Genomic DNA, 25,898 nt, shown 5'->3' with positions numbered 1-25,898 from the left:
GTGCAGAGGCGTTCTGGATTCTTTGCAGTCTGTTGATGAGCTTGGACGAGGCTCCGGCGTAGAGGGCGTTTCCGTAGTCGAGTCTGCTGCTGACTAGGGCCTGGGTGACTGTTTTCCTCGTGTTTGTCGGGATCCACCTGTAGATCTTGTGGAGCATGCGGAGGGTATTGAAGCAGGTGGAGGAGACTGCATTGATTTGTTTGGTCATGGTGAGTTTTGATACGAGGATGACTCCCAGGTTGCGTGCATGGTCGGTGGGGGCTGGGGGGGTCCCCAGTGATGCGGGCCACCATGAGTCGTCTCATGCTGAGGGGTTGGACCCGAGAATGAGGATCTCTGTCTTGTCTGAGTTCAGCTTAAGTCGGCTTTCCTTCATCCAGTCGGCGACTGCCTTCATTCCCTGGTGGAGGTTGGATTTGGCGTGAGAGGGTCCTTGGTGAGGGAGAGGATCAGCTGCGTGTCGTTGGCATAGGAGATTATGTTGAGGTCGTGCTGTCGGGCGATGCGTGCTAGTGGTGCCATGTAGATGTTGAACAGCGTTGGGCTGAGGGAGGATCCTTGTGGGACGCCGCAGATGATCTCAGAGGCCTCGGATCGGAACGAAGGGAGGTGGACGCTCTGAGTTCTACCGGAGAGGAAGGAGGTGGTCCAGTCCAAGGTCTTCTCCCGGATCCCTGCGTCTTGGAGTCACATGCGTAGTGTGCGGTGGCAGACGGTGTCGAAGGCGGCGGAGAGATCCAGGAGGATGAGGGCCGCCATCTCGCCGTTGTCTAGAAGGATCCTAATGTCGTCTGTGGCAGCGATGAGGGCGGTCTCGGTGCTGTGGTTGCTGTGGAATCCTGATTGGGAGAGGTCCAGGATGTTGTTGTCTTCGAGGTGACGGGTGAGCTGGGTGTTAACTATCTTCTTGATGACCTTTGCTGGGAACGGAAGCAGGGAGATGGGCCAGAAGTTCTTGAGGTCGCTCGGATCCGCCTTGGGTTTCTTCAGAAGGGCGTTGATCTCTGCGTGCTTCCAGTTCTCAGGGAAGGAAGCGGTCTCGAAGGAGAGGTTGATGATTTTGAGCAGGTGGGGTGCAATGGAAGATGTTGAAGATGTGGTGTGGGAGAGGGTCGGACGGGGATCCGGAGTGGATTGTGTCCATGGTCTTGATTGTTCCTCGATGCTCACGTTGGCCCAGGTTGTCAGGGAGTCGTGGGCGGTGGGGTGCGGTGGGTCCGGTGCGACGAGGCCTACGGGGGTTGTCCGGGGTTTTAAACTGTCATGGATGACGGTGATTTTTCGGTGAGAGAAGGTGGCAAGGGAGTCGCACAGGGCTTGCGATGGCTTGATGTCGTTGGTGTTGGAGCTGGGGTTGGAAAGTTCCTTCACGATGTTGAAAAACTCCTTGATGTTGTGTGCGTTGTTGTCAAGGCGGTCTGTGAAGGAGGTCCTTTTGGCGGTCCTGATGAGGTGGTGGAGGTTGCGGATGGCGTCTTTGTGGGCAGCGTGGCTGTCCGGCGTCTTGTCGCTGTGCCATATGTTTTCCAATTTCCGGCAGGTGCGCTTTGAGTCGAGGAGTTCCGGGGTGAACCAGCTGACTCTTTTGCTGGTGTCTCTGTTGGTGGGTTTTTTTCAGCGGGGCTACGGTGTTGGCGCAGTCGTTCAACCAGCGTTCGAGGATGAGTGCACCATCATCGAGGTTGGTGGGTTTGGTCGGAGGGTTGAGTGCGAGGCTTGCCTGTAGTTGTTCTTCAGTGACTTTGCCCCAGCAGCGGCGGGTGGTCTGTAGGGTGCGGTGGTGTGTGAGGGGTTTTGCGGAAGGAGAAGTGGATGCAGTGGTGGTCTGTCCATGTGAGTTCGGAGGCGTGGCTGAAGGTGACGTGGGGGCTTGAGGAGAAGATGGCATCAAGTGTGTGACCGGCAATGTGGGTCGGCGTCGTGACGAGCTGTTTCAGTCCGAGGTTGTCGATCAGGGTGGAGGAGTTGTTGTCGTTGTTGTTCTCCAGATGATAGTTCAGGTCTCTGATGAGGATGTAGTCGGTGGAGGTCAGCGCGTGCGTGCTGATGAGGTCGGCGATGGAGTCGCAGAATTGAGGCCGGGGTCCTGGCGGTCTGTAGACAAGGGTGCCTCTTAGGGTGGTCTTGGGGTCCGTGTGGATCTGGAAGTGCATGTGTTCGGCGGTGCTGAGGGTGTCGTTGGTGTTTGTTGAGACCCTGATGGTGTTTTTGTGGACGATGGCGATTCCTCCTCCGGCCCTGTTGGTGCGGTCTCTGCGCGTGATCTTGTACCCGTCGGGGATGGCTATGACGATGTCTGGCGAGGAGGCTTCGTTCATCCAGGTCTCGGTCAGGAAGTCGACGTCTGGGGATGCGGTGTTAAGTAGGTCCCAGAGCTTGACGGCGTGTTTGTGTGCGGAGCGGGTGTTGGTCAGGATTCATCTAAGCTGGTTGGGTTCCGTTGTGGCGGGTGTCTCGGTGCTTTCAAGGCAGGAGAAGCTGCAGGTTAGGCAGGTGAAGGGACCGTGGGTGCGCTTCGGGGTGGCCTTGCAGCAGGTGTGGGTCCTTCCTGGGTTGAGAGCGACAAGGGTGTTGGCGTCATAGCGGCGGCGGTCTTCGTGGCTGGTGCGGGGGGGCAGGGGTTCTGATGCTGAGTGCGGTCCAGGCGCGGACGCAGACGGGCTTGCCTTAGGCGCGCCTTCGGCTGCGCAGCGGCTGCCATATATGGGGAGGTGGGGAGGGAGGAGCAGCTGGGAGGAGGGAGGCGAGGGTCGGGTGGAGCGAATGGGCGCAGAGGGGGCGGGCCGCAGGGGAAGCATCGGTGGGAACGGGGGAAAGGAGACAGGCGTGGGGCACAGACTCGAGAAGGGGGCACAGAAGTCAGCACAAGGGGTACAAAATAAAAGGGGGCACAGAAGTCACAGAAGGCACAGAAGTCACAGAAGGCACAGAAGTCAGTCGATACAAAATAAAAGGGGGCGCAGAGGTTGGCGAGGGGTACAGAATAAAAAAGGGGGCACAGAAGCAAAGCGGCGAGCGGGGGGCAGGGGGGCACAGAAGAGGAGCGGGCAGACAGTTACAGGCACACACAACAAAGCGGATACGAACCTAAGGCCACTAATGGCCACCAGGGATGAGGCGCAGGTGTAAGCCTGCGGGTGGTGGAGGGCCTCAACTTCACCGGCTGCAGTAGAGACAGCGGGGGTGCAGGCGGAGCTGTAGCACGGGGGGGAGTGACCTACCAGGGAAGGTGGATTCTGTCCTTTAATAAACTTTGCACTGGGATTTATTGAATTATTAACTGACCATTTTAATCAATTCCCTTATGACTTAAACTCTGAAAAGAAACGTTTAGGGTTTAAAACTTATAAATTTGTCATTTTGTAGGACCAAATAGGTTCAACATGCTCAATGAATGTTTGAATGATTTGTTGATGTCAAGGCCTCTCCCATACAATTTAGTTCCACCTACAGGGCAACACCAACAGAACTTCCTGGAGGGAGTAGCGGGGACAAACTTCCCCACAGAAGCAAGTGCACCCTGACATATTTAGATGCCAGTGCTCCTGTGACATCAGTAGTTCAAAATACTCCCCCAACACCTGCAGCCCTGAGCACCTCTCTATTTCTGCCAAGCACATCCATCTACTCAATGCAATTAAATTAAACACTCCACAGACACCAGGAAACCAAGGTTATTCTCCAGCACTAGGGACACCAGAGGGAGAGTTCACTGATGGGGTGATGGGGCCCCTGCAGCCCCCAAACATTTGCCCCAGACTTGCAGAAATGTACCGCAAAAGATTAATGTCATAAAGTTGAAAACCGTGCTTGATGAGATAGTGAAGGGAAATCTAGGCATGATTTTCTGAAGCATTATAGCAAGAATAAACTGGTGTAAATGAGCAAGGAATCTAGCAGAGTTGCAAGCGAGGTGTTTACAAAGACGACAGAATGACAGTGAGTGACAAGGATTTAAAGACAATTAAAATGTGAGGTTTGAAAACACATGTCAAGGAATTGGTGCATTGTATCAGAGAATGGCGCAATTTGGATGAATTTAGGGGGCAATGGTCGCAGAAGGAAAGATGAAAGGTGGGAAAGAAAAGGACAGTGCCAGAGGGCTAGAAAGGCATGAATACTGATAGGGCCGAAGAACAGGAGTACCCTTTGGAAGAGGTACAAGGAGGAGAGTCCCTGCACATTCCCATAGACTCAGGCAAATATTTTCCATTTCACAAATAGCCTCTCACAGTTGAGAAAGAACCCAGACAAATGGTACACCCTGGTGGATAGAAATGTGACTATCTCAAAAGTCTTGTGGGAAGCGTTAGACATGTTCTTTGAAGTGGTGGTTTTTAGGGCATGTGAATGCAGTGTAAGAGAGCTGTAGATTGCCTACTCAAGAGCCCATGAAAACAGCAAATACCAATGCCCCTTCTTCGATAGTTAAGGCTAAATATGAACTCGTGATTGCACATTTGAAAACAAAATGTACCAAAGAAAGAGGTGAATTGACCTAAAATTCTAAGGTTGATGCAGAAACTGAAAGAATCATTAGATGTTTTCTTTGAGTGGTTAATGCAGATTTACTGGGAGCATAGTGACATTGAGGACCCAACTGAGGTCAATTTGAGCTGTTTTGTTTCAACTTTTGTTCTTGGTTTGTGCCCGAAGATTAGTGCTCAGATACAGCAAAATGTGATTTGTTGGCAAACAAAGTCTCTTGACTAGATCCTTCAGTATGCAAATACAGCAGTGATACACAAGATGCTAATCAAAGGAGATTGAAGGAGAGGTTCATGATAATGCGGACAAAGTTGGCACAGAACAGTGGTCCGAGAGGTGTTGCGGTAATGGATTCAGGTCTTGAGCCTGCTTTTGGTGGGAATGTGAATATACAGAGAGCCACTATTCAGTATGATTAAGGAGGGAATGTGATCTCGCAGGGGAAGAGGTGGAGGAAATGTAGGTGGTACCAATATTAGCACTTTGAAGAAGGTTATCCCTTGCTACATCTGCAATAAGGTCAGACACTGGAAGAAAGAATGGCGATTTAATGCTGACACATCACAATTTGATGCTCAGGTACAGAATGTCGTGACACAATAGGGGGTGATGCAGGTAGAAACACTGCTATCAAAGGCCCTTATGCACAACATGCAGAATCAGAGATACATGAGGCCAAACATACCTCAAGCCTTCAAGTTCCAACCACAAATGCAGAATGGAGGGTCAGATTTCCAGACCAGGCCCAGACTTACGTAAAATTTGTTTATGATTAATGATCATACTTTCCAGGACCCCATGATATTCAGGAGTTCCATCGGACTTGATCAGTCCCAACGATGGTGCCTAAGCGGGAGAGGAGGATTCACTTCGCAGTGCACCCGCTCTAGGAGTGACAGAATGCAAGAAGGAGTTCACCTTGTATTGCCACGAACATGATTGACACAAACTGTCTGTGTTGGCACAGACTCAAAGGGAGGTAAAGCGGCTGGTGGCACACTTTTCAGCTGCACTTGATCCATTGACCACCCTGCTTCCCAGCTGCCTGAAAGCCATTGTTGCTGTTAGTTTGAGCATACAGCAGAGTGACAGCATTGTGATGGGTCCTCTCCTCATTGTCCCCACACTCAATTGGAATCCTCATGATCGGGGCTCAACACATGATAAGTAGCTGACTCATTAGGTATGAATTTTAGCTGCTGAGAATGTCTCAGAAAAGTGCTACTTAAATTAAACAAATTGCCCATTCCTGAAATGGACACTGAAATGTATGAGTTTGACAATGTTTGTATATAATAGAGCTATGCACTACGCCAAAACCAGATTATTTTTTTTGACACAGCACATGAAGAATCTGACCACATATCTTTTGTTGATGGTTCTTGTTTGAGAGACAGATGCAGTATTTTAACAGCAGCATCTGCAGTCTGCACTACAAGTCGCACTGTTGAAGCATCTTACATGTGCTAGTAACTTCTGCAAAAGTAGCCGAGGTAATGGCTCTGGCAAGAGTATGCTCTGCTTCTGATGGGCTGAGAGTTTTCCATTTATACCAACAGCCAGTATGGGTTTGGCATCGAGCATGACCTTGGGATCCTGTGGTAACAGAGAGGTTCCTTGACCTCCTCTGATTTTCATATACATAATAGGCTGTATGAGATGAATCTGCTCAATGCACTTCAATCTCGCTGGAAAATAGCAGTCGTAAAGTGTGCTGCCCATAGGAGTGAAGACAATTTTGTCACCACCGTAAATAGATATGCAGACAAGTTTGTCAGGTATCACGCTCTTGATTTCAGCATATTTCACTTGGATGAATTATGCAGTGATGGAAGTGAGGCTGTCCAAAATATGCTTTTAAACACTGTGCAAACTTTTAGTGAGCTACAAGATCTGCAGCATGAGGTGCCTGAGATTGAAAAGAAGATGAGAAAGAGCAAGTTGTGTGAAAGAGTCAAGCGACAGCTAGGTTGCTACTGACAGGAAAACAGTTCTGCCCAATTCAATGTTGCCGGCTATGTTTTCGACATTTACATGGTCCAACCCATGTCAGTCGAGGTGCAATGGTGCAGATCTTTAAATGCTATTGCCATTGGCACAACCCACACTTTGTTGTAATGGCTGAGAATTTATGTCAAAGATGTATTGTGTGTCAACAAATAAACGCAGGAAGGAAAACCATTGTAACCATGAGTCACATAGGAAAATCATTTGGCCCATTCATTTGTCTTCTTGGAAATGGCCTGCAGCAGCCAGCTGCAGTACATCCTGGTTGTTGTTTGTTTTCAAGATGGGTGGAGGCGCACCCAGCTAGATGATGCGACAGTCTGACCAAGGCCAAGCTACTCTTGATGGAGTTGATCCTGAGCTTTGGCATTCCTGTTTATCTTGATTCAGATCAAGTCAGACATTTTAAAAGCAAAGTGGCCTAACTGCTGTGCGCTGTCTGAGACATCAACCAGATAGTCCACTGAAATTATAGGCCTGAAGCATCAGGAGTGGTAAAGGCGGCGAATGGGATGATTAAAGCCAAGTTAGCAAAAGCATGCGCCTTCCCAACTCTTAAATGGCCAGATGCACCCCCTCAAGTACTTGGGAGCATCTGGAGCACCCCCTGCAAAAGAATCGGACTCTCACCCACAGAATATTAATGGGGAGCGCTATAAGAATCCCTTCTGTTCCTGCAAATGTTCTTATGAATATTACAGATTACATAATTCTTGACTATTGCAAAGGACTCGCTGATGTGGTGCATTCTTTCTCTTACCAGGTTGAATTGGTGGCTCCAGCTGTGAGGTCTGACACTTGTCATGAACAAAACCAGTGAAATTCAGCAGTTATAGTTACCTGAGCTAACTTATGTCCTCACATATTACATCACTCCTGACATGGTCAGTGACATCACTGATGACATCACCACTCAACCACTCTGCAAACGAGCCTCCTGGTGCACTACTGGTTGGGAATGAACTCCCCTTGGCTGCTATAGGTCGTTGGGGACCAAGAACCCCTATTCTTGCCACAAATAAGTCCCCCACAGCTGGATTGCTGAGATCTCAACGGAGACCCTCCGCCATTAGTTTGCCTCTTTCTGCTTGTTTCTCATCTTTATTCTGCCTCTTTCTGCTTGTTACTCACCTTTATTTTGTCTCTTTCTGCTCATCTCTGACCTTCATTCTGCCTCTTTCTGCTTCTTTCTCACGTTAATTTTGCCTCTTTTTGCTAGTATCAAACCTTTATATAGCCTCTTTCTGCTAATTTCTGACCTTTATTTTGCCTCTTTCCGCTCAGTACTGACCTCTAATTTGCCTCTTTCTGGTCGTGGCTGACATTTGTGTGCCTCTATCTGCTCATTTCTGACCTTTATTCTGCCTCTTTCGATTTGTTTCTGACCTTTATTCTGCCTCTTTCAGCTAGTTTCTCACCTTTATCTTGGCTCTTTCTGCCCGTTGGTGACCTTTTTTCTACCTCTTTCTGTTTGCTTCTGACCTTTATTATGCCTCTTTCTGCTAGTTTCTCACCTTTATCTTACCTGTTTCTACTCATTGCTGACCTTTATTCTGCCTCTTTCGGCTTGTTTCTGACCTTTATTCTGCATCTTTCTCCTGATTTCTCACCATTATTCTGCCTCTTTCACCTCTTTTCCCCCTGGGCCGTGGGCAGAGCCTCAAGGCCCCCGTGGTACTAGTGGCTCCCAGCCTCCTGCAGGTGCAAGCATGGCTCTTGAACGTAGGGAGCTGATGGAAATGCAACTCCCTGCATGCAGGAGCAATCATTTCATATATTTTCGTGCAGGGAAACAGATGAAAGCTCAATTTCTACAAGCAGGAGCTGTTTGACAACTCCCGCTTGCAGAAAGTGAAGTTATTTCTGCTCAGGCAAAAGCAAACAGCTACCTCCTGAGAGTGGGGACCTCGGGAGGGTGCAGGAGCCCGCCCTGGGGGGAGGCGGTCTCCAGGGCCATCCTTGGCTCCACGAGGGGGCTGCAAGGCCCCCCTCCATTTTACTGCCCAAGGGAGGTGGCTGTCCAGGAGCTGTAGGGGGCCCCACGGGCCTCGTACATAACTTTTATGTTTAGCCCTGGGGAGGTGGCAGTCCCCAGGGCCGCGGGGGAGGCCATACGGGCCCCCCACATTAATAGTAAATGGTTTGCCCGGGGGAGGTGGTGTTCCCCGGGGTTGCGGGTTGCTGCGCGGGCCCCTGCATTAGTTTAGTGTGAAATGCCCCAGGGAGGTGGCGTCCCCGGGGCTGTGGGGGTCCATGCGGGCCCGCCGAATTTATTTATTTATATTTATAGAGATTTGCCCTGGGGAGGTGACGGACCGCAGGATGCGGGTGTGCCATGCAGGCAACCCCGCAAACGTTGAAAGCAGTGCCCCGGGGAGGTAGCAGTCCCCAGGGCTTTCATGGGCCCTAGATGGGACCTCACACAGCCCCCTCCTTTATATAATTCCTCATGCCCCTGGGATATTACAGAAGCGCAGGCTTCTTTTATTTGTTGGCAAAAGCCGTGGAACCAGCACAGCTCCCACCGTTTTTTTTATTTATGTTTTTTAAATGCTTTTTTTGCCCTGAGGCATTCCTGTGGGAGACCCCCGCCAAGGGGGTCAAGGTATTCTTACTCTGCCCTGGTCTCTTTTTTTAACATTTTTGGGTGGGATCCGCGTCCTATATATCCTTACTTGTTTTTTTTGTTTCACAAAAACTAATTAACGGATTTACACCAAATAAAAAAAGGGTTCTTTCTGGACCAAAAGCTACATTTCTGTCAAATTATCGTGTAATTTCGCCTAGAGGTTCGGGCAGGCAACAAGATTTGTCAAACGGCGCAAAAGATATAGGCAAATCAAAAAATGATTTGCCTATGAAAACATGGTCCTAACTATGACTACCTACTGGTGACCGCCAGTAGGTAATACATATTCCTTGCAGTGTGAACTGTGATCTGAATCACTGCTAGGCATTTGCACTCTACAGTGGTTGAATGACCTTAACAAAACTGCAGGCTCTCCTTGTGACCTGAACATTTAGGGTTGGGTATTAGGACGCTAAGACTGGACCTTCAACTGCCTCCCTGCAAATACTCTTGCTAAATATACAGTTCTGTGGTGCCCCTAATCAATTCATTAAAGGGCCGCCAGTGAAAACACTTCAGAGATGGCTGCCTTTTGTTCATGTAGACAAGTTGGAGACAGGTTCGGAGAGGGAAGCTCAATCCTCAAACCGGCTTCCCGTGGGCGTGTAGCCCTTAGGTAGTCACACCCCTGGGGTGGGATGCCAAGCTCCTTAGAGTCGAGGGAAGGTTCAGACATCTTGAGAGTGGCAAGAATATTGCACTCTGGGATTGCCAAAGGCCACACTTCACCGGAACTTTGTCACCAAAGAGGAAGGAACCTACAAGCCTTTTGGCTAGTGGGCATATTGCTCCCTTGGTGCACTTTCCTGGGATAAAATGGGCACCCCTTGACACCCTGAACTTCAGTACATACTGGATTTGGAGAAAGGACTGAAGAAGGACAGTCCTGTTGCCCTTAAAACTGCACGAAGAGAGGCTGCATCGTTGGAAGGACTGCACCTGCTGCACTTAGACGAGTGAAGTTTGGACGTGCCTGTGGCTCCGGGCTTGGAGAAAAGTTGATCCCCCGGCCCCAGATCAAAGAAATGTCCCCTGAGACAGCCACAGGAACATCAAAGCTGAGAATGCCCAAACCGGCAAGGAGGTAGCCATATTTGAGGAATCACTGCTGACTGCTGCAGGGCAAACTTAGAGATGAATAAGAGATAGTCTAAAGTTGCACCCGAGTCTGCTGGGCCCGGGGGTGCTATGCCAGTCCAGATTCATCACCCACGAGGGACACTAGCTTCCATCAAGGATATTCGATGTGACCACTGTGTCTCTAGAACAGTAGCCCAGCCGGAGCTAGCCTTCTACTGTCACAAAGAGGTCATCATGGGACCCTGTGTGCAGTGGCCATAGTTGCCCCTACCTCACCTGTTTTCCGAGGGACTGCCCAGAACTCACCCCCATTGATTGCACAGCCTCAAGAGCCTCTTTGAGCAGCTTTTCATCCTGCATCCCCAGTATCAGGACCACTCTATTGTCATATTCGGCAGTCGTCTTCTAAAGGCTGGAACTGGACTAGAAAAGGCTTTGATGGCCAAATAACTGTCTAAAGTAACCCTACTGTACTCTCAGACTTCTGTCCTGTCAGATTTGCGTCACCCAAGTTGGTCACCAAACTAACTGTTTCAAACTTTTCTAAGCTTTGCAAAGTTTCGGATGACCAGTGCGTGTTTGCGGTTAAATTAAAAGTTATATAATGGTTTAAAAATCAATATTTATGGAACCCTCGCGTAGATTTTGATGATCAAGGATTCTAAAAAAATTCATAAAAATATGCTCCATTTTTATAAATTCATGTTGTGTCTCTTTCTTGTGTTGTAACATTCTTTTTTTGTTATTTGGTGCTGTTAAATGCTTAACACTAAGTTCCTTTGTCTAAGCCTTGCTGCTCGAAGTCACAGCTACCCAGGGGTGAGCTTAAGGTTTAAAAATGAGAGTGACTGTACTCAAAAAATTGTTTTGTGAGTGTATTCCATGATAAGGCCTCACAGCGATATCATAGAATACTCCCAAATCCTCACATGGTCTGTTTGCCATTCAAGAGTTATCATGATTTAATGAAACTGCTTTAGAAAAAAACAAATCAACTGACGTGATCTATAAAATAAAAATCAGTCTGAACACAGAGTTCTGTTTCTTTGAACACCTATTGTACCATGAAGAATGAAAGGTTATGGTTAGCTAGTGAGGGTTTCAAGGATAGGTCTTCAATAAGATGTAGGGTAATGTTTGCAGTTAAGGGAGAGACTAGGGTGACGATAGGGTCTTGTATTTATGGCAACGTAGGAGCAAAAGGAGGGAATGTGGTTACAGACGGAGTTAGGGTAGAAGGTAAGTATGGGTAGCATTTGGGATCCAGCTGAGGGATAAGTCCAGAATTGTGGTAAAGGGATAGAGGGTTAGAAAAGAGTACAATTAGCATTAGGGTAAGGGTTATGGCGAGGCTTAGATGAGAGTTAAGGTTTCAAAGAATAACACATAGCGGTTATGGTCTCCATTATGGTCACTCACGATGTAGAAGAAGTTGATGCTCTTGGCGTTGGGCGGGGCCTCTGCCCTATTCAGCTTGTAATTCACCTGGATGTTGAGCGGCACATTGCAAGGTTGGACTGACTGCAGCGGCTGGATCTGCAGGAAGCTCTGGACCTTAGACCGCAAAGGCTGGATAACTTGCACGTCATTAATGAAGTAAACGTTGTTTTTGCTATAATCCAACCCGGGATCCACAAGATTTGTTTTGCCCTAGTAAAGGAAACCAAAATGGATAGGGATTAAAGATGGCACACACAGTCTGGGGATCATGGGAAGAGAACAGAATCTATGAGAAAGGTGAGGCCAGGATTAGGCAGGTGCCCAAATGAGGCAAGAAAGGAAAGATGAGGAATGATTGGGATAGATTCCGTGGGCAGCTGAGAAAAAAAGAAAGAAGAAAAGAAAGGAAGAAAGGAGGAAGGGAGGGAGGAAGAAAGAAAGCAAAGAACAAAAGAAAGAAAGAAAACAAAGAAAGGAAGAAAGAAAGAGAGAAAGAAAGAAAGAAAGAAAGAAAGAAAGAAAGAAAGAAAGAAAGAAAGAAAGAAAGAAAGAAAGAATCAGATGTTTTCAGTGAAGAGAGTGTTAGAAAATAAATCCTGACTTTGCAGTTATCATTTATTCGATTCGTAGAACAAGATATTATGAGGGCAACATTTAGTTTTGGAGCTGACTGCATACAGACATCAATAGGAGTTAGTGTTTTAATACTATCTCTTTCAGCCACAGATGCTTTTCGGCGCATTTGAGCACTTTCTCTGCTCGCCAAAAGAAATCCTGGTTCCTTGTCTAGAGTATCCCTGGACATCTTTCATGCAGATCACTTTATTTGCTAGCAAGGGATAGCCACTGACCACCCTTCCATGCTGGTCATCCCCAGGCTCACTCCATCGGTGTTCAGGTATCAGAGGAGCCGCAGAGATAGAAATGTGACCACAAATTAATTGAAAAGCTTGCTGTTCGTGTTTCAATATGCCCAGAGAGGGCCGACAATGAATTGCCGGGCAGCAAAAAGGTTTCCTAAGTTTGTTGTCTTTCACACATCCCATTGCAATGGATTGTTGCATGAGACACTATAAAAGAGTTGGAGAGTTGTTCAGCAAATCCAAATAGAAGAACATATTATTTAAGATACACTTTTTATACAGAATATGGACACAGAAAAAGCAGGGGACACTTCAAGGCATCTACTGTTTAAGGGTCATAGGACCATTAAATCTTTGCGACCCCATTTGTTCTTTATTTTTAATATCCCCTGAAACTCTGACAATAAAGGGATACCTGGAGTCTCCGGAGAATTTTTAATCTTTAACCCCCTGGCCTATTCTTTTAAGTGCTCCCTGAAATACGGTCGAGGCCCACCCTGACTTTTAGGAGTCAGGGTGAACCCGGTGATGAAGCATGACACTACTAGAGTGTGTGAGGGTTATCTAACAAAAAGGTATTGCCTCCAAGCATGCAATTAACACAACGACACACCTTTTTTTAAGAGAATAGTGCCTACAATTACAGTGCAACTAGGTGGAATACTCTGTGTGTGTGTGCGTCTTTCACACATCCCATTGCAATGGATTGTTGCATGAGACACTATAAAAAAGTTGGAGAGGAGTACAGAAAATCCAAATAGATGAAAATGTTACTTAAGATACACGTTTTATACAGAATATGGACAGAGAAAAGGCACAGGACACCTCAAGGCATCAATGTAAAAACAAGTCACATTTTCAACTTTAAATGAATATGTATGTTACTTTCTAAATAGACCTGTATCCGCGTGTGTGCTCATGTGAGTACCTGAGGCGCTGAACAAGAAATTCCATTCTAAATATGGCACCTTTCCACAATAGCATCCTGCTCGCTCAACAAGAAAGTCTAAAAATGTTCTTTGACTTCCGAAATGTCATTAAGTAGCTCACCTGATTCCAATATATTTTTTTTCGCAAATTGGTACTTGAAGCCTGCATTTATATAATGGGAAAATGTTACAGATCCCCGCTTGCAAAGCCAAAAACGATGACAAAATTAGCGGCTGACATCTGACATGGGGCAACAAATGATATCTCTGACAAATTGTACAACAGCTAGTGCTCTTGTGAGGTGCGTAAACCAGAGCTGTGTGCCTAACTGTGTAGATCACTCTTAGCTCCTCTGGTGCACCTCACCCTGTGCTCCTTTTCTGCATATCATCCTGAGCTCCTCTCCTGCACATCACCCTGAACTCCTCTTCTGCACCTCATCCTGAGCTCCTCTTCAGCACCTCAACCTGAGCTCCACTTCTCCACATGCCCTGTGCTCCTTTTCTGCACATCACCCTGGGCTCCTCTTCTGCACCTCGCCCTGTGTTCCTCTTCTGCACCTCGCCCTGTGCTCCTCTTTTGCACCTCACCCTGAGCTCCTCTTCGGCACCACGCCCTGTGCTCCTTTTTTGCACCTCACCCTGAGCTCCTCTTCTGCACATTGCCTTTTGCTCCTCTTCTGCACATCGAATTGTGCTCCTCTTCTGCACCTCGTCCTGTGCTCCTCTTACTGTACATCACTCTTAGCTCCTCTGGTGCACTTCACCCTGAGCTCCTCTACTGCACATATCCCGGTTCTCCTCTTCTCCACCTCACCCTGTGCTCCTCTTCTGCACCTCACCCTGTGCTCCTCTTCTGCCCATCGCCCTGAGCTCCTCTTCTACACATCGCCCTGAGCTCCTCTTCTGCACATCGCTCTGAGCTCCTATTCTGCACATCGCCCTGTGTGCCTCTTCTGCACATCGCCCTGAGCTCCTCTTCTGCACATCACCCTGAGCTCCTCTTCCGCACATCACCCTGTGCTCCTCTTCCGCACATCACCCTGAGCTTCTCTTCCACACATGAACCTGAGCTCCTCTTCTACACATCACCCCGAGCTCCTCTTCCACACATCACCCTGTGCTCCACTTCTGCACATCACCCGGAGCTGATTTTCTGCACATTAGGCTTAGCTCTTTTTCTGCACATCACCCTGTGCTCCTCTTCTGCATATCACCCTGTACCTCACTGATGTACGGCACACTGAGCTCCTCTTCTCTACATCGCTCTGTGCTCCTCTCATGCACATCACCCTGTGCTCCTCTTCTGCATATCACCCTGAGATCCTCTACTGCACATCTTCCTGTGCTCCTCTTCTGCACCTCACCCTGTGGTCCTCTTCTGCCCATCGCCAATCGCTCCTCTTCTGAACATCACCCTGCGCTCCTCCTTTGCACATCGCCCTGAGCTCCTCTTCTGCACATCGCCCTGAGCACTTCTTCTGTACATTGCCCTGTGTGCCTCTTCTGCACCCCGCCCTTTGCTCCTCTTCTGCACATCGCCCTGATCTCCTCTTCTTGACATCGCCCTGAGCTCCTCTTCTGCACATCCCCCTGAGCTCCTCTTCTGCACCCCCCAAAATCCGGGTCACGGATAGACGCTGGTCCAAACTCTTGCCTGAAGAATGGGCCACCAGACTCACGCAGTCTCTTCCCCCCCCAGCTCTAGATCCAGCAATCGCAGATGCGCAATTCAATTCCTGGCTCACCCTCCCACTCGATTCTTTCCTCCCTAAAATAAGCACCCTGAAACAAGCCAAAAGAGTCAACCCCGCCCCATGGTACACCCCTGAACTCAAGCTGCTACGAAAAGAATGTAAAAAGATAGAGCGCGCCTGGAGGAAAGACGGATCCATATCCAGAAAAGACGCTTTCCGCTCCTCCATGAGAACTTATAAAACCGCCCTACGCAACACCAAAAGCAAATTCTTTGACGAGAGAATAAAAAAGTCCTCTAGCTCTGCTAGAGAAACCTTTATCATCATGAAAGAACTGCTCAAAGTCGCTGACCCTCCCCCAGTTCCTAACACCTCCGAGGACAAATGCCAAAAGCTGGCAAAATACTTCGACGAAAAAATCCACAAGATCCTCGCTACACTGCCCCAAGTTAACCCCAGAGTAGACGCAAACGGTCTACCTGTTAGACCTGGCACTTTGGAGTGAGTTTCCCTTCCACTTTTTGATGGTGTGCCTCGATTGTTTTGCTGGTGTTGTCCGCTCAGGGCACTGCGCCACGGCTAATCCGTGCCGCAGTGCAAGTGCTCCCTAGGTAAAGTGTACCTGTAAATTGATGTTCCTGATTGGTTTATTGGATTCACTGTCAGTCCCCAGTAAAGTGCACCAGGGGTGCCGGGGCCTGTGAAGGCCAATGCTGCTGGTGGGCTTGCAGCGCTGGTTGCGCCACCCACAGAAAGCGGCCGTGTAAAATGTGCCTAGGGTCTGCCACCGCAGACCCTGTGCGCGGTCTGGGACCGTCGCGCTGACTGCGCAAGTGCCCCCACTTGCCAGTCCCTAAACCTTCCCTTACCTACATATTAGCCACCCCTCTGGTAGGCCCAAGGGCAGGGTGCATTGTAGGCATAAGGTAGGACATGCCCTGATGTGTGTGGCATGTCTTAGTAGTGAATTACAGCCATTTTCGTTCTTCACTATTGAAGGCTACCTGCTCTCCATAGGCCAGAATGGGCTGCTGGAGTCACTACACGCTGTGACCCCAGTGGACTCAGAGAGCATGGTAGAATGTCAAGTTTAGTATGCCTGAACTCAGAATAATAAAATACTTCTTGTAGTCAAGTTTATTTTAATATCCTGGGTTTGTAAATACTACTTTTAGAAAGTTAGTATTTACTGACCTGGCCATTTCAGTCCGCCTCTGCTGTGTGTGTGTGTTCTGCCTAGCAACAGTAAGGAGCAGGGTTGGGGAATCCCCAGAGACAGGTTGGCTGCCAGGTGGTGGGTAGGGAGATGACACCAGGATGGGTGGGAGGAGTACACCTTGACTCTTGAACAGACCTGTGCTCTACCACCACAAAGCCGGCGCCGCCCCCTGTGGGGCGGCTGATGTCTCTGCCCTGCTGCTGAAAGGAAAGAGCAGAGTCACCATAACAAAGTGCTCCAGAACTGGACTGAGCCAGGCCCAGGCCCCCTGGTGCTAAAGAACAAAAGAATCATGGTATAAAAGTAGGAGCCTGGCTCCTAAGAAATCAGAATCCTGTTTTACCACAAAGAACCTCTGCCCGACTAGAAGGAGAAGAAGACGCTGGAGGAGCTGGCCTGCTGCTTGCCTTGCTGAGAAAGGAGAGGAAGAGACTACTGAAAAGACTTTGCTGCTTTGTGCTTTAAACATTCTCCAAGGGCTTGATCTGAGCTTGCCCCCTGAACTGAACCCCAGGACCAGTGGGTTCACCCGCTCCGTCCACAGACACGCCATCGAACTCTGGAACCTCCTAGACGCCACAGCCCCTGACGTTGCCTTCCTCACAGAGACCTGGATGAACGCCTCATCAGCTCCCGACATCGCCATCGCTATCCCAGAGGGCTACAAGATCGTCCGGAGGGACCGCAACGCCAACCAGATGGGAGGAGGCATCGCCATCATCCACAAGAACACCATCCGTCTCACGACCAGCACCGAGAACACCCTGACCACTGCCGAACACCTGCATTTCCAGATCCACACCAACCCGAACACCACCCTCAGAGGCACCCTGATCTACCGACCCCCTGGACCACGCACGCAATTCAGCGAGGACATCGCCGACTTCGTCAGCCCGCATGCCCTCCCCTCCGCTGACTACATCCTCCTGGGGGACCTCAACTTCCACCTGGAGAACAACAACGACCGCAACACCAGCACCCTGCTGGACGACCTCGCCAACCTGGGACTCAAGCAACTGGTGTCCACCCCCACCCACCTCGCCGGACACACACTCGACGCAGTCTTCTCTTCCAGCACAGACATCGACTTCAGCCACGCCACAGAGCTCCAATGGACGGACCACAGCTGCATCCACTTCACCTTCAAGAGAACGACGACCCACCACCACCAGCAACAGGCCGCCCGCAGAAGCTGGAACAAGATCACAGCAGACCAGCTCGCCACCTCCCTGAGCCAGCACCCTCCTGCCAGCTCAGCGAACCCCAGCCAGGCCGCCGTCAACCTCACGAAGTGGATCAGCATCTGCGCGGACGAGCTCGCCCCGCTGAGGACCCCGCCCAGCAGACCCGGAAGCAAGAAAGCCCCATGGTTCACCGACGAACTCAAGAGCTCCAAGAAGAACTGCCGAGCCCTCGAGAAAGTCTGGAGAAGGGAACCTACACCGGACAACAGGACCTCCTTCAAGCTTGCCACCCGGAAGCACCACCAGCTTATCCGCGCCGCCAAGAAAACAGCATTCAAGGAACGGTTGGACAACAACGCACACAACTGCAAGGAACTCTTCAACATCGTGAAAGAGCTCTCCAACCCCAGCGCAGGAAACAACGACATCACCCCATCACAAGACCTCTGCAACTCCCTCGCTTCATACTTCCACAACAAGATCACGGACATACACAACAGCTTCAACAACCAACCAACGCACACCATGACCGAACAATCACCCCCCACCACCACCCTCCACGCCTGGACCCCGATCAGCACCGAAGACACCATCCGCACGATGAACTCCATCCACTCCGGATCACCGACCGACCCCTGCCCTCACCACGTTTTCAACAAGGCCGACGCTGTCATCGCACCCCACCTGCGAGACATCATCAACACATCATTCAACACCGCCACCTTCCCTGAGAGCTGGAAACACGCCGAACTCAGCGCCTTACTCAAGAAACCAACAGCGGACCCCACCGAACTCAAGAACTACCGCCCCATCTCGCTCCTCCCGTTTCCAGCCAAAGTCATCGAGAAGACCGTCAACAAGCAGATGGCCGCCTTCCTCGAGACGAACGGATCCCTCGACCCCTCACAGTCCGGCTTCCGAGCCAATCACAGCACCGAGACCGCCCTCATCGCCGCCACCGATGACATCCGAGCCCTGATGGACAATGGAGAAACAGCGGCCCTCATCCTCCTAGACCTCTCCGCGGCATTCGACACGGTCTGCCACCGCACCCTAGTACAGCGCCTCAGTAACATCGGAATCCAGGACAAGGCGCTGGAATGGATCATCTCCTTCCTCGACGGAAGGACACAGAGAGTCCGCCTGCCACCATACAAATCAGAAGCCTCCGAAGTCATCTGCGGCGTCCCTCAAGGATCATCTCTGAGCCCCACCCTCTTCAACGTCTACATGAGCCCCCTCGCGGCCATCGTACGCAAACACAACCTCAGCATTATCTCCTACGCCGACGACACCCAGCTGACCCTCTCCCTGACCAACGACCCCGCCTCCGCCAGAGCCAACCTGCACGAAGGGATGAAAGAGGTAGCCGAGTGGATGACGACCAGCCGCCTGAAACTGAACTCTGACAAGACGGAGGTCCTCATCCTGGGCTCTTCCCCCTCCGCCTGGGACGACTCCTGGTGGCCTCCAGCCCTGGGCACCGCACCCAAACCAACAGACCATGCACGCAACCTGGGCTTCATCCTGGACTCCTCCCTCTCCATGACCAGGCAAGTCAACAACGTCTCCTCGGCGTGCTTCAACATCCTACGCATGCTACGGAAGATCTTCCGGTGGATCCCCACCGAGACCAGGAAGACCGTCACCCAGGCCCTCGTCACCAGCCGACTGGACTACGGCAACGCCCTCTACGCCGGTACCACCGCCAAGCTCCAGAAGAGACTCCAGCGGATCCAGAACGCCTCGGCCAGACTCATCCTCGACATCCCACGAACCAGCCACATCACCGGACACCTGAGAGACCTTCACTGGCTCCCCGTCAACAAAAGAATCACCTTCCGCCTCCTCACCCACGCACACAAAGCCCTACACGACCAAGGCCCGAGCTACCTCAGCAGCCGGATCAACTTCTACGCTCCCAAACGCCACCTCCGATCAGCCAACCACGCCCTCGCCGCCGTCCCCCGCATCCGCAGAGCGACTACAGGAGGAAGGTCCTTCTCCTACCTGGCCGCCAAGACCTGGAACTCCCTCCCGACCGACCTGCGCCTGACCCAAGACCACCTCTCCTTCAGGAAGAAGCTGAAGACCTGGCTGTTCGAGCAGTAGCGGCACCCCCCCCCCCCCAGCGCCTTGAGACCCTACGGGTATGTAGCGCGCTCTATAAGTGTCACTGATTGATTGATTGATTGATTGATTGATTGATTGATTGATTGGGTTCTCTGTGCTTTTGCTCGTCCTCCGATTCGAGCCGTGTGTGCATCCCGCTGGAAAGAGACTGCGCCCCTCAACGCCCCTCCTAGGGCCGTGACACTCAGGAGCTCGCCTGCCGCAACCCCGTGAGAGCCCCGCTCCGTTCGGAGCCGCTCTCTGTCCCCGGGCTAGGCCGCCTGCGCCCCTTTCACCGCCTGCCACTGGAGCACGCTGAACGCGCTATCACCCCTCCCGCCGGAAACCGTCCGACGACTGTGATCTACGCCGGGTCATCCAGCTGCACTGACCGTGCCCTGTGACCCCGCTTCGCTATCCCCGGACACCTCAGGCCGCGCCGTCCCCGCTGTGGAGACCCCCCCTGCACCGCCGTGCTGAGGGTCGCTGGCCGCGCCTGCCTACCTGCCCACACCCGCTGGTCGAGGACCCAAGACCACTTCCCAAGCTGAGAGTTGCACCGACCTGTGCCGACTCTCCACATCACTGAAGAAGTTCCAGTATCGGGCTCGGGGCCCGCAACGCCTTATTTCCCCGTTCGCCGGAGTCGATCTCTGTAAGTACTGGAACCACAAGTAACATTTGCGAGAGCCTACAAAGTATCCATTTGAAGCTACGAACCAAGAACATTTGCCTGCTTTACAACCTGGTGGCATAGCGAAAACGGTATTGGTCTTGTGATAAGTCTGCTGAGATATATATACCTATTTTTACATAAAGAAGCGTATTTTTCTACATATCCAAGGCTGGTGTCCGTTTCTGGGGGGATTGATGTATTTACTGTGTGTGTGATTGTAAGTGCTTAACCAACAACGCCTGAGGAATCGCCTTGGCTGCTCACGCCACGCACCTAGAGGGTGAGCAAGGGTCATTCACGAGGGGTTATCCTGCGCCCTGACGTAGAGGAGAGGGTTCCTGCTTGACTCAAGGGCAACCTTGCGCCAACCAGAGACCCCCGAGTCTAACATTGGTGGCAGCGGTGGGATTCGAACCCATGCCTCCGGAGAGACTGGAGGGCTACACGGTAGAGCAATTGAAAGGCTACAGTGTAAAATTCAGAGTTCCCCATGCTGGATTCAAGAGGAGGGTCCAGTACACCAAGGCGTTGAGAGCCTGGAAGGAGTCAAGAGACCCACAGAATGCGGGGGACATCGTTCCACCCGACAACCTTGAGGAGCCCAGCAGAGTCCGGTCGCCAGAGGAGCTGGCAGACAGGGCAGCAGACAAGGTGCATGCAATGGAGATGGCAAAGTTGGCAGGACAAATGGAAATGGAAAAGCAGAAGTTGGCCCTGGAGGCACAACAACGCCAAATGGATCATGATATAAGATTTTTTTTTTTTTTTTTTTTTTTTAAATCTGTTTATTAGGTAAAATAGAATACGTTTCACAGTCATCAGAGAGCAGCGTACAGAAGAACAAAATGTTATAACAACAGTACAGTTCCGGACAGAGTAAGGAATTACAGTGTGCATTTTGGAGACACGGCGTGTGCCCTACTGCGGGCCCGCCCCACGAGCAGCAGCACAGCATTACCCCTTGAAATAGACGTGACACAATCGCACTCACTCAGTATCAGCCAACATTTTCTCAGCAAGGAAGTTTCTGAGCGGCCCCCAGATATCCTTCGGTTGGGAGGAGGCGGGTAGCTCCTCTGCATACAGTTCCAAGTTTTCCCTGCAGTATACCATGTCTGACAACCACTTGTTTAACGTTGGTTTGGCCACTCCGTCCCATGTAAACAGAATGCGCCGTTTAGCCAGCAGAAGGGCGACCCTCACAAATCTGCCCACCACGCCCTTCAGCTGAGGTACATGAGCCAACAGACACACCGCTGGCACACATGGAAGCAATGTCCCCGTCATTTTATGAATATGAGTCAGCACCGCCCCCCAATATTCAAATACTGGCCCGCAGCCCCACGCTAGGTGAAGAAAGTCCGCCTCGTCTTGGCCACATCGTCTACACCGAGCCGATTCCCTCAATCCCATTCTGTGCAGTCGGGCCGGGGTGTAGTAGACTTGGTGCAAGAATTTAAAGTGGATAATGCGCAGGTTGCCATTGGGGGTGAGGCGACCCGTCAACTGGCAAATCCGCTCCCAATCCGCAGCTTCGAGTGGGGGATCTAGAATAGCATTCCATTTGGCAAGACTAGCATCAGGGCCGTTAACCGTCTCCTCCTGTACAGCTTTGTACAATTTAGTAAGTAGTTTCTTCTTAGACGGAGCTACCAGCAGCAACTGCAGTGCCTTGAGTGTGGGGGGCTCTGCAGGGAAACAGGGGTAGTGAGCCTTCATGGCCTGTTTGAGACGGTGACATGTATACACAAATAGTGGCGTGGGGTTTTGTATGTAGGCCAGATCATTCTGCTCTAGATAATGTCCCTGCGGGTACAAGTCTTGCATATGAGTGATACCAGCTTCCTTGAGCGATACTAGAGGGCCCGCCTCTCGTGTGACCGACAGAGCGGCGTGGTGTGCCAGTGGTAGGGCCGGCGCATACAGCGGCAGCCTCTGCGTCCTACGGCCTATTGCCTGCCAGGCCGCAATTGTCATGTCCAGCGTGTTAATTTCAGCGCGTGGCGTATGTCGGGCAGTGTGCGTGAGCATACCTCGAAGCGGGGTGGGATGGCCGTCCCCATCTTCCACTGCCACATGTGGAATAAAGTTATGTGGTCCGTACCAATAGTATGCGTATTGCGCTTGTGCGCAAAGATAATACACGTAGAAGTCTGGCGCCGCGAATCCCCCTCTTTCGTACTACAGGGTCAGTGTTTTCCAGCTAATTCTAGGGTGCCGTCCCCCCCAAATTAAGCGCAGGAGTTGGGCACGCAGCAGCGTGAAAAATTGCTGAGTTAGTTTTATCGGTATATTGCAATATAGGTATAGAAAGCGCGGCAGGACGACCATTTTTATCACAGCGATGCGGTCTGCCAGGGACAAGGGAAGACGCAGCCAACCGTCCACCTGCTGTACCAGCGCGTCATAAGCCCTACCGTAATTCTCCCTGATCACTACCTCGGGATCACGGTGAACCCACACTCCAAGATATTTTACTGGGTCGGACGTCCAGATCAGAGGGTATTCCAGGTGAGGCCGGGTCGTAACCGTCGTGAGTGGAATCACGACCGACTTGTCCCAGTTTATCGTGAGCCCCGAGTACAGGCCAAATTTAATGTATTCTCGGAGGACCGGGGATAAATGCGTTTGTGGGTGTCTGACGAACAAGACCATATCATCCGCATATAGCGAGATCCCAACCGGCCGGTGGTTAAAGTTGAGGGCGGACTCTCTGTGACGTTGTCGAATCTTACAAGCTAGCGGCTCAAGAACGAGAGCGAACAGTAGAGGGGACAGCGGGCACCCCTGCCTCGTACCCCTCGCAATGCGGAACGGCCCGGACGTATGTTTGCCCACGCGCACCACCGCCGATATGTCCGTATATAGAAGCCGAATCCACTGCAGCATGACTTCCGGGAAGCCCATCTTACGCAGAATGTAAAACATATAGTGCCATTCGACGGAGTCAAAGGCTTTAGCCGCGTCCAGCATGACAGCAGCCGCTGGCAGCTCAGGATTAAGGATATGGAACATGGAGAAAATAGTCCGCAGATTGTGAGAGGTGGATCGTTCCGGTATGAACCCAGATTGATCGGGGAGCACCAGTCGGGTCATAAGCGGCTGTAGTTTTGTGGCCAAAATTTTAGCCAATATTTTCGCGTCCAGATTGATCAGCGATAGGGGGCGATATGAGTCGCAGCTGGAGGGCGATTTATCCTTTTTAAGGAGGGTGATAATCATGGCCTGGCGCAGAGTTGGAGGCAGTACGCCAGTCTCATGCGCCTCAGCATACAGTTCTAGTAGATGCGGGGCAAGCAGGTCGGTATAAGTCTTGTAGAATTCGGCCGACAGGCCGTCAGGCCCGGGAGCCTTTTTGTTGGGAAGAGAATGAATAGCGTCCCGGACATCCTGCTCATCTATCGGGAGTGATAGATATTCCCGGTGGGATTCACAGAGCCACGCACACGCTATGTCCGACAGGTAGTCCGCCAGGGCCGACCCCTCCACCTCCCCCTGCGTCGTGTAAAGTGACTGATAACAATCCTTAAATTGGTCTACAATGGCCTGCGGTGTGAAGTGTTCTATGCCTGCAGCATCCACAATTTTATCTATGTGTTGATGATGCGCCCGAAATTGTAATTTAGAGGCCAGATTCTTGCCAGGTCGCCCACCCTCTCCGTACGCTCTGGCCGCATGTCGCTTCCCCCTGTATTTGACCTCTGTGTCCGCCCATTTGTCATATTCCACCAGCAGCTCATGTATACGCGCTAGCGTGGCAGCAGACGGCGTCTCGGCATAGGCCCTCTCCAACCCAGTGAGAGCAGTCTCAATTTTAGCAAGCTGCCCCCGTATGTCCTTCAGAATGCCAGCGGTGGTGCCAATGCACACCCCCCGGATCGTCACTTTGAACGCCTCCCAGAGAGATGCCTGACTAGCCACGGAGCCCGTGTTTTCAGCAAAATAATTGACAATGGCCTCCCTGATAGTGTCTACGTAGGGCGGGTCCCGCAGCGCCTCCGCGCGAAAGCGCCATGTGAAGGGGCGATGGGGGCACGCTGGAATCCGCAGGTGCAGATATACAGGGTTGTGATCGGACAGCGTGCGTGGTAAGTTGCGGACGTCGAGCACCCATCTGTTAGTTTCCTCTCCCAATAACCAGTAATCCAATCGGGACCAACTATTGTGTGCCGGTGTGATGTGTGTGCCTAGACAAGTCCGTTCATTCCTCAACCGCCAGACATCTACCCGTCCCCACTCCCCCATGGCCTCACGAACGCATTGAGCAACTCTAAGCCTGTGGATTGAGATGTGTGTTGAGGTCTCCCCCCCAGAGTATCGCAGCATCCGGCCAGGAGCGCACCGCAGCGAGCATCTGCGCAAAGGGAGAGGGGTCGTCCACCACAGGGCCATACATATTGAGAATCGTAACGTAGGTCATGCCGAGTTTGCCCTGCACCGCCACCCAGCGCCCCTCTGAGTCAGTGGCCGTATGTACGGGTTGGAAAGGAACACCTCTTTTAATCAATATGATTACCCCGCGCGCGTAGGCTGAGTATGATGAAGCGAGCCGAAACCCCGCCCACCTACACGCCACCGCGGTCTCAGTGTGTTTGGTGAGGTGTGTCTCTTGCAGCAACGCCACCTGAACATTGTGCCTATCTAAGTAGTGTAGGACTTGCCTGACTTTCTTGGGGGTGTTAAGGCCGCGGACATTCCAGGTTAAACATCTGTAGTCTTCACCCATTGTCACCAAGTAGGGCCCCCAATGCAATCTCAGCTACCATCTCCCCCATCGCACCACCATTCGCACTGCGCGCCGTCATCCAAGCACACACTCCAGGTTCCCACTCCTCTTGTATCCGGAACTGTAGTAGACCCCCGCCCCCCACCCACTTCAGCAGCCCAACTTTGCCAAAGATGATCCCTGCCCCTACACAACACAACATAAAAACAAAACCAAAAACAACCCCAATGCACAATGGTGAGATCGAAAAGTGGGGAGCACCCATTGGGGGAACGTAGCGACCGCAAACACCTCCCAGTCTTTTGGGGAGGGGGCCACCGTGTCTAGTGCTCCCGGTGATTAGCCCACCACCCGATGCGCCATGTGTCTGCCCATCGTGCGGCCATTTTCCCAGGTCGCCGTTCAACAGTATCACCACGGGTGCAGCAAACCAGGAGACCCAGCAGCCCACCCCGCACCATGACAGCCAGAGGTTGAAAGTGCATGCAGAGGACAATCAGCAGACCCCCGGATCAGTCGCACACCCAACAGTACATGCTTTAGTTAGCAGGGAGTCACAGGAGAGATAGTGTGATCGCCACATGGCAGCGTAGCAAACAGTAGATGGAAGACCGCAGACACGCGGCCCATGGCTTCCACAAAGCGTGCAAGACGAGTGGGTCTCGGCACAATTCCGGCATCGGAAAGGGGAAACCTAAGTCAATCATCAGCCTCGGGGGTAGGAGCAGAATGTTGGTGCGTTTTCCTCAATGATTTTGCATAGTCCATAGCTGACTTAGGGCTGGTGAATATTTTAGAGGCTTCGTCAGTGCCAATGCGGAGGCGCGCCGGGTACAGCATCGCATAGG

General features: G+C 51.3%; 1 protein-coding gene across 1 annotated transcript in view; it reads right to left on the bottom strand.

Moving 5' to 3' along the window:
- The window catches only part of LOC146812812 (alpha-2-macroglobulin-like protein 1), a 761,857-nt gene that overhangs the window by 526,260 nt on the left and 209,699 nt on the right, over positions 1 to 25,898 (bottom strand). The window contains exon 12 of the mRNA XM_085615204.1: positions 11,624 to 11,854. Within this exon, the coding sequence (XP_085471330.1) occupies positions 11,624 to 11,854 (231 nt within the window). The remainder of the gene's footprint in view (positions 1 to 11,623; positions 11,855 to 25,898) is intronic.

Source organism: Triturus cristatus, chromosome 7 (assembly GCF_964204655.1).
Source record: "Triturus cristatus chromosome 7, aTriCri1.1, whole genome shotgun sequence".
Classification (NCBI taxonomy): domain Eukaryota; kingdom Metazoa; phylum Chordata; class Amphibia; order Caudata; family Salamandridae; genus Triturus; species Triturus cristatus.
Note: the sequence above shows the minus strand (reverse complement) of the source record. Positions and strands in the feature narration are given on the sequence as shown.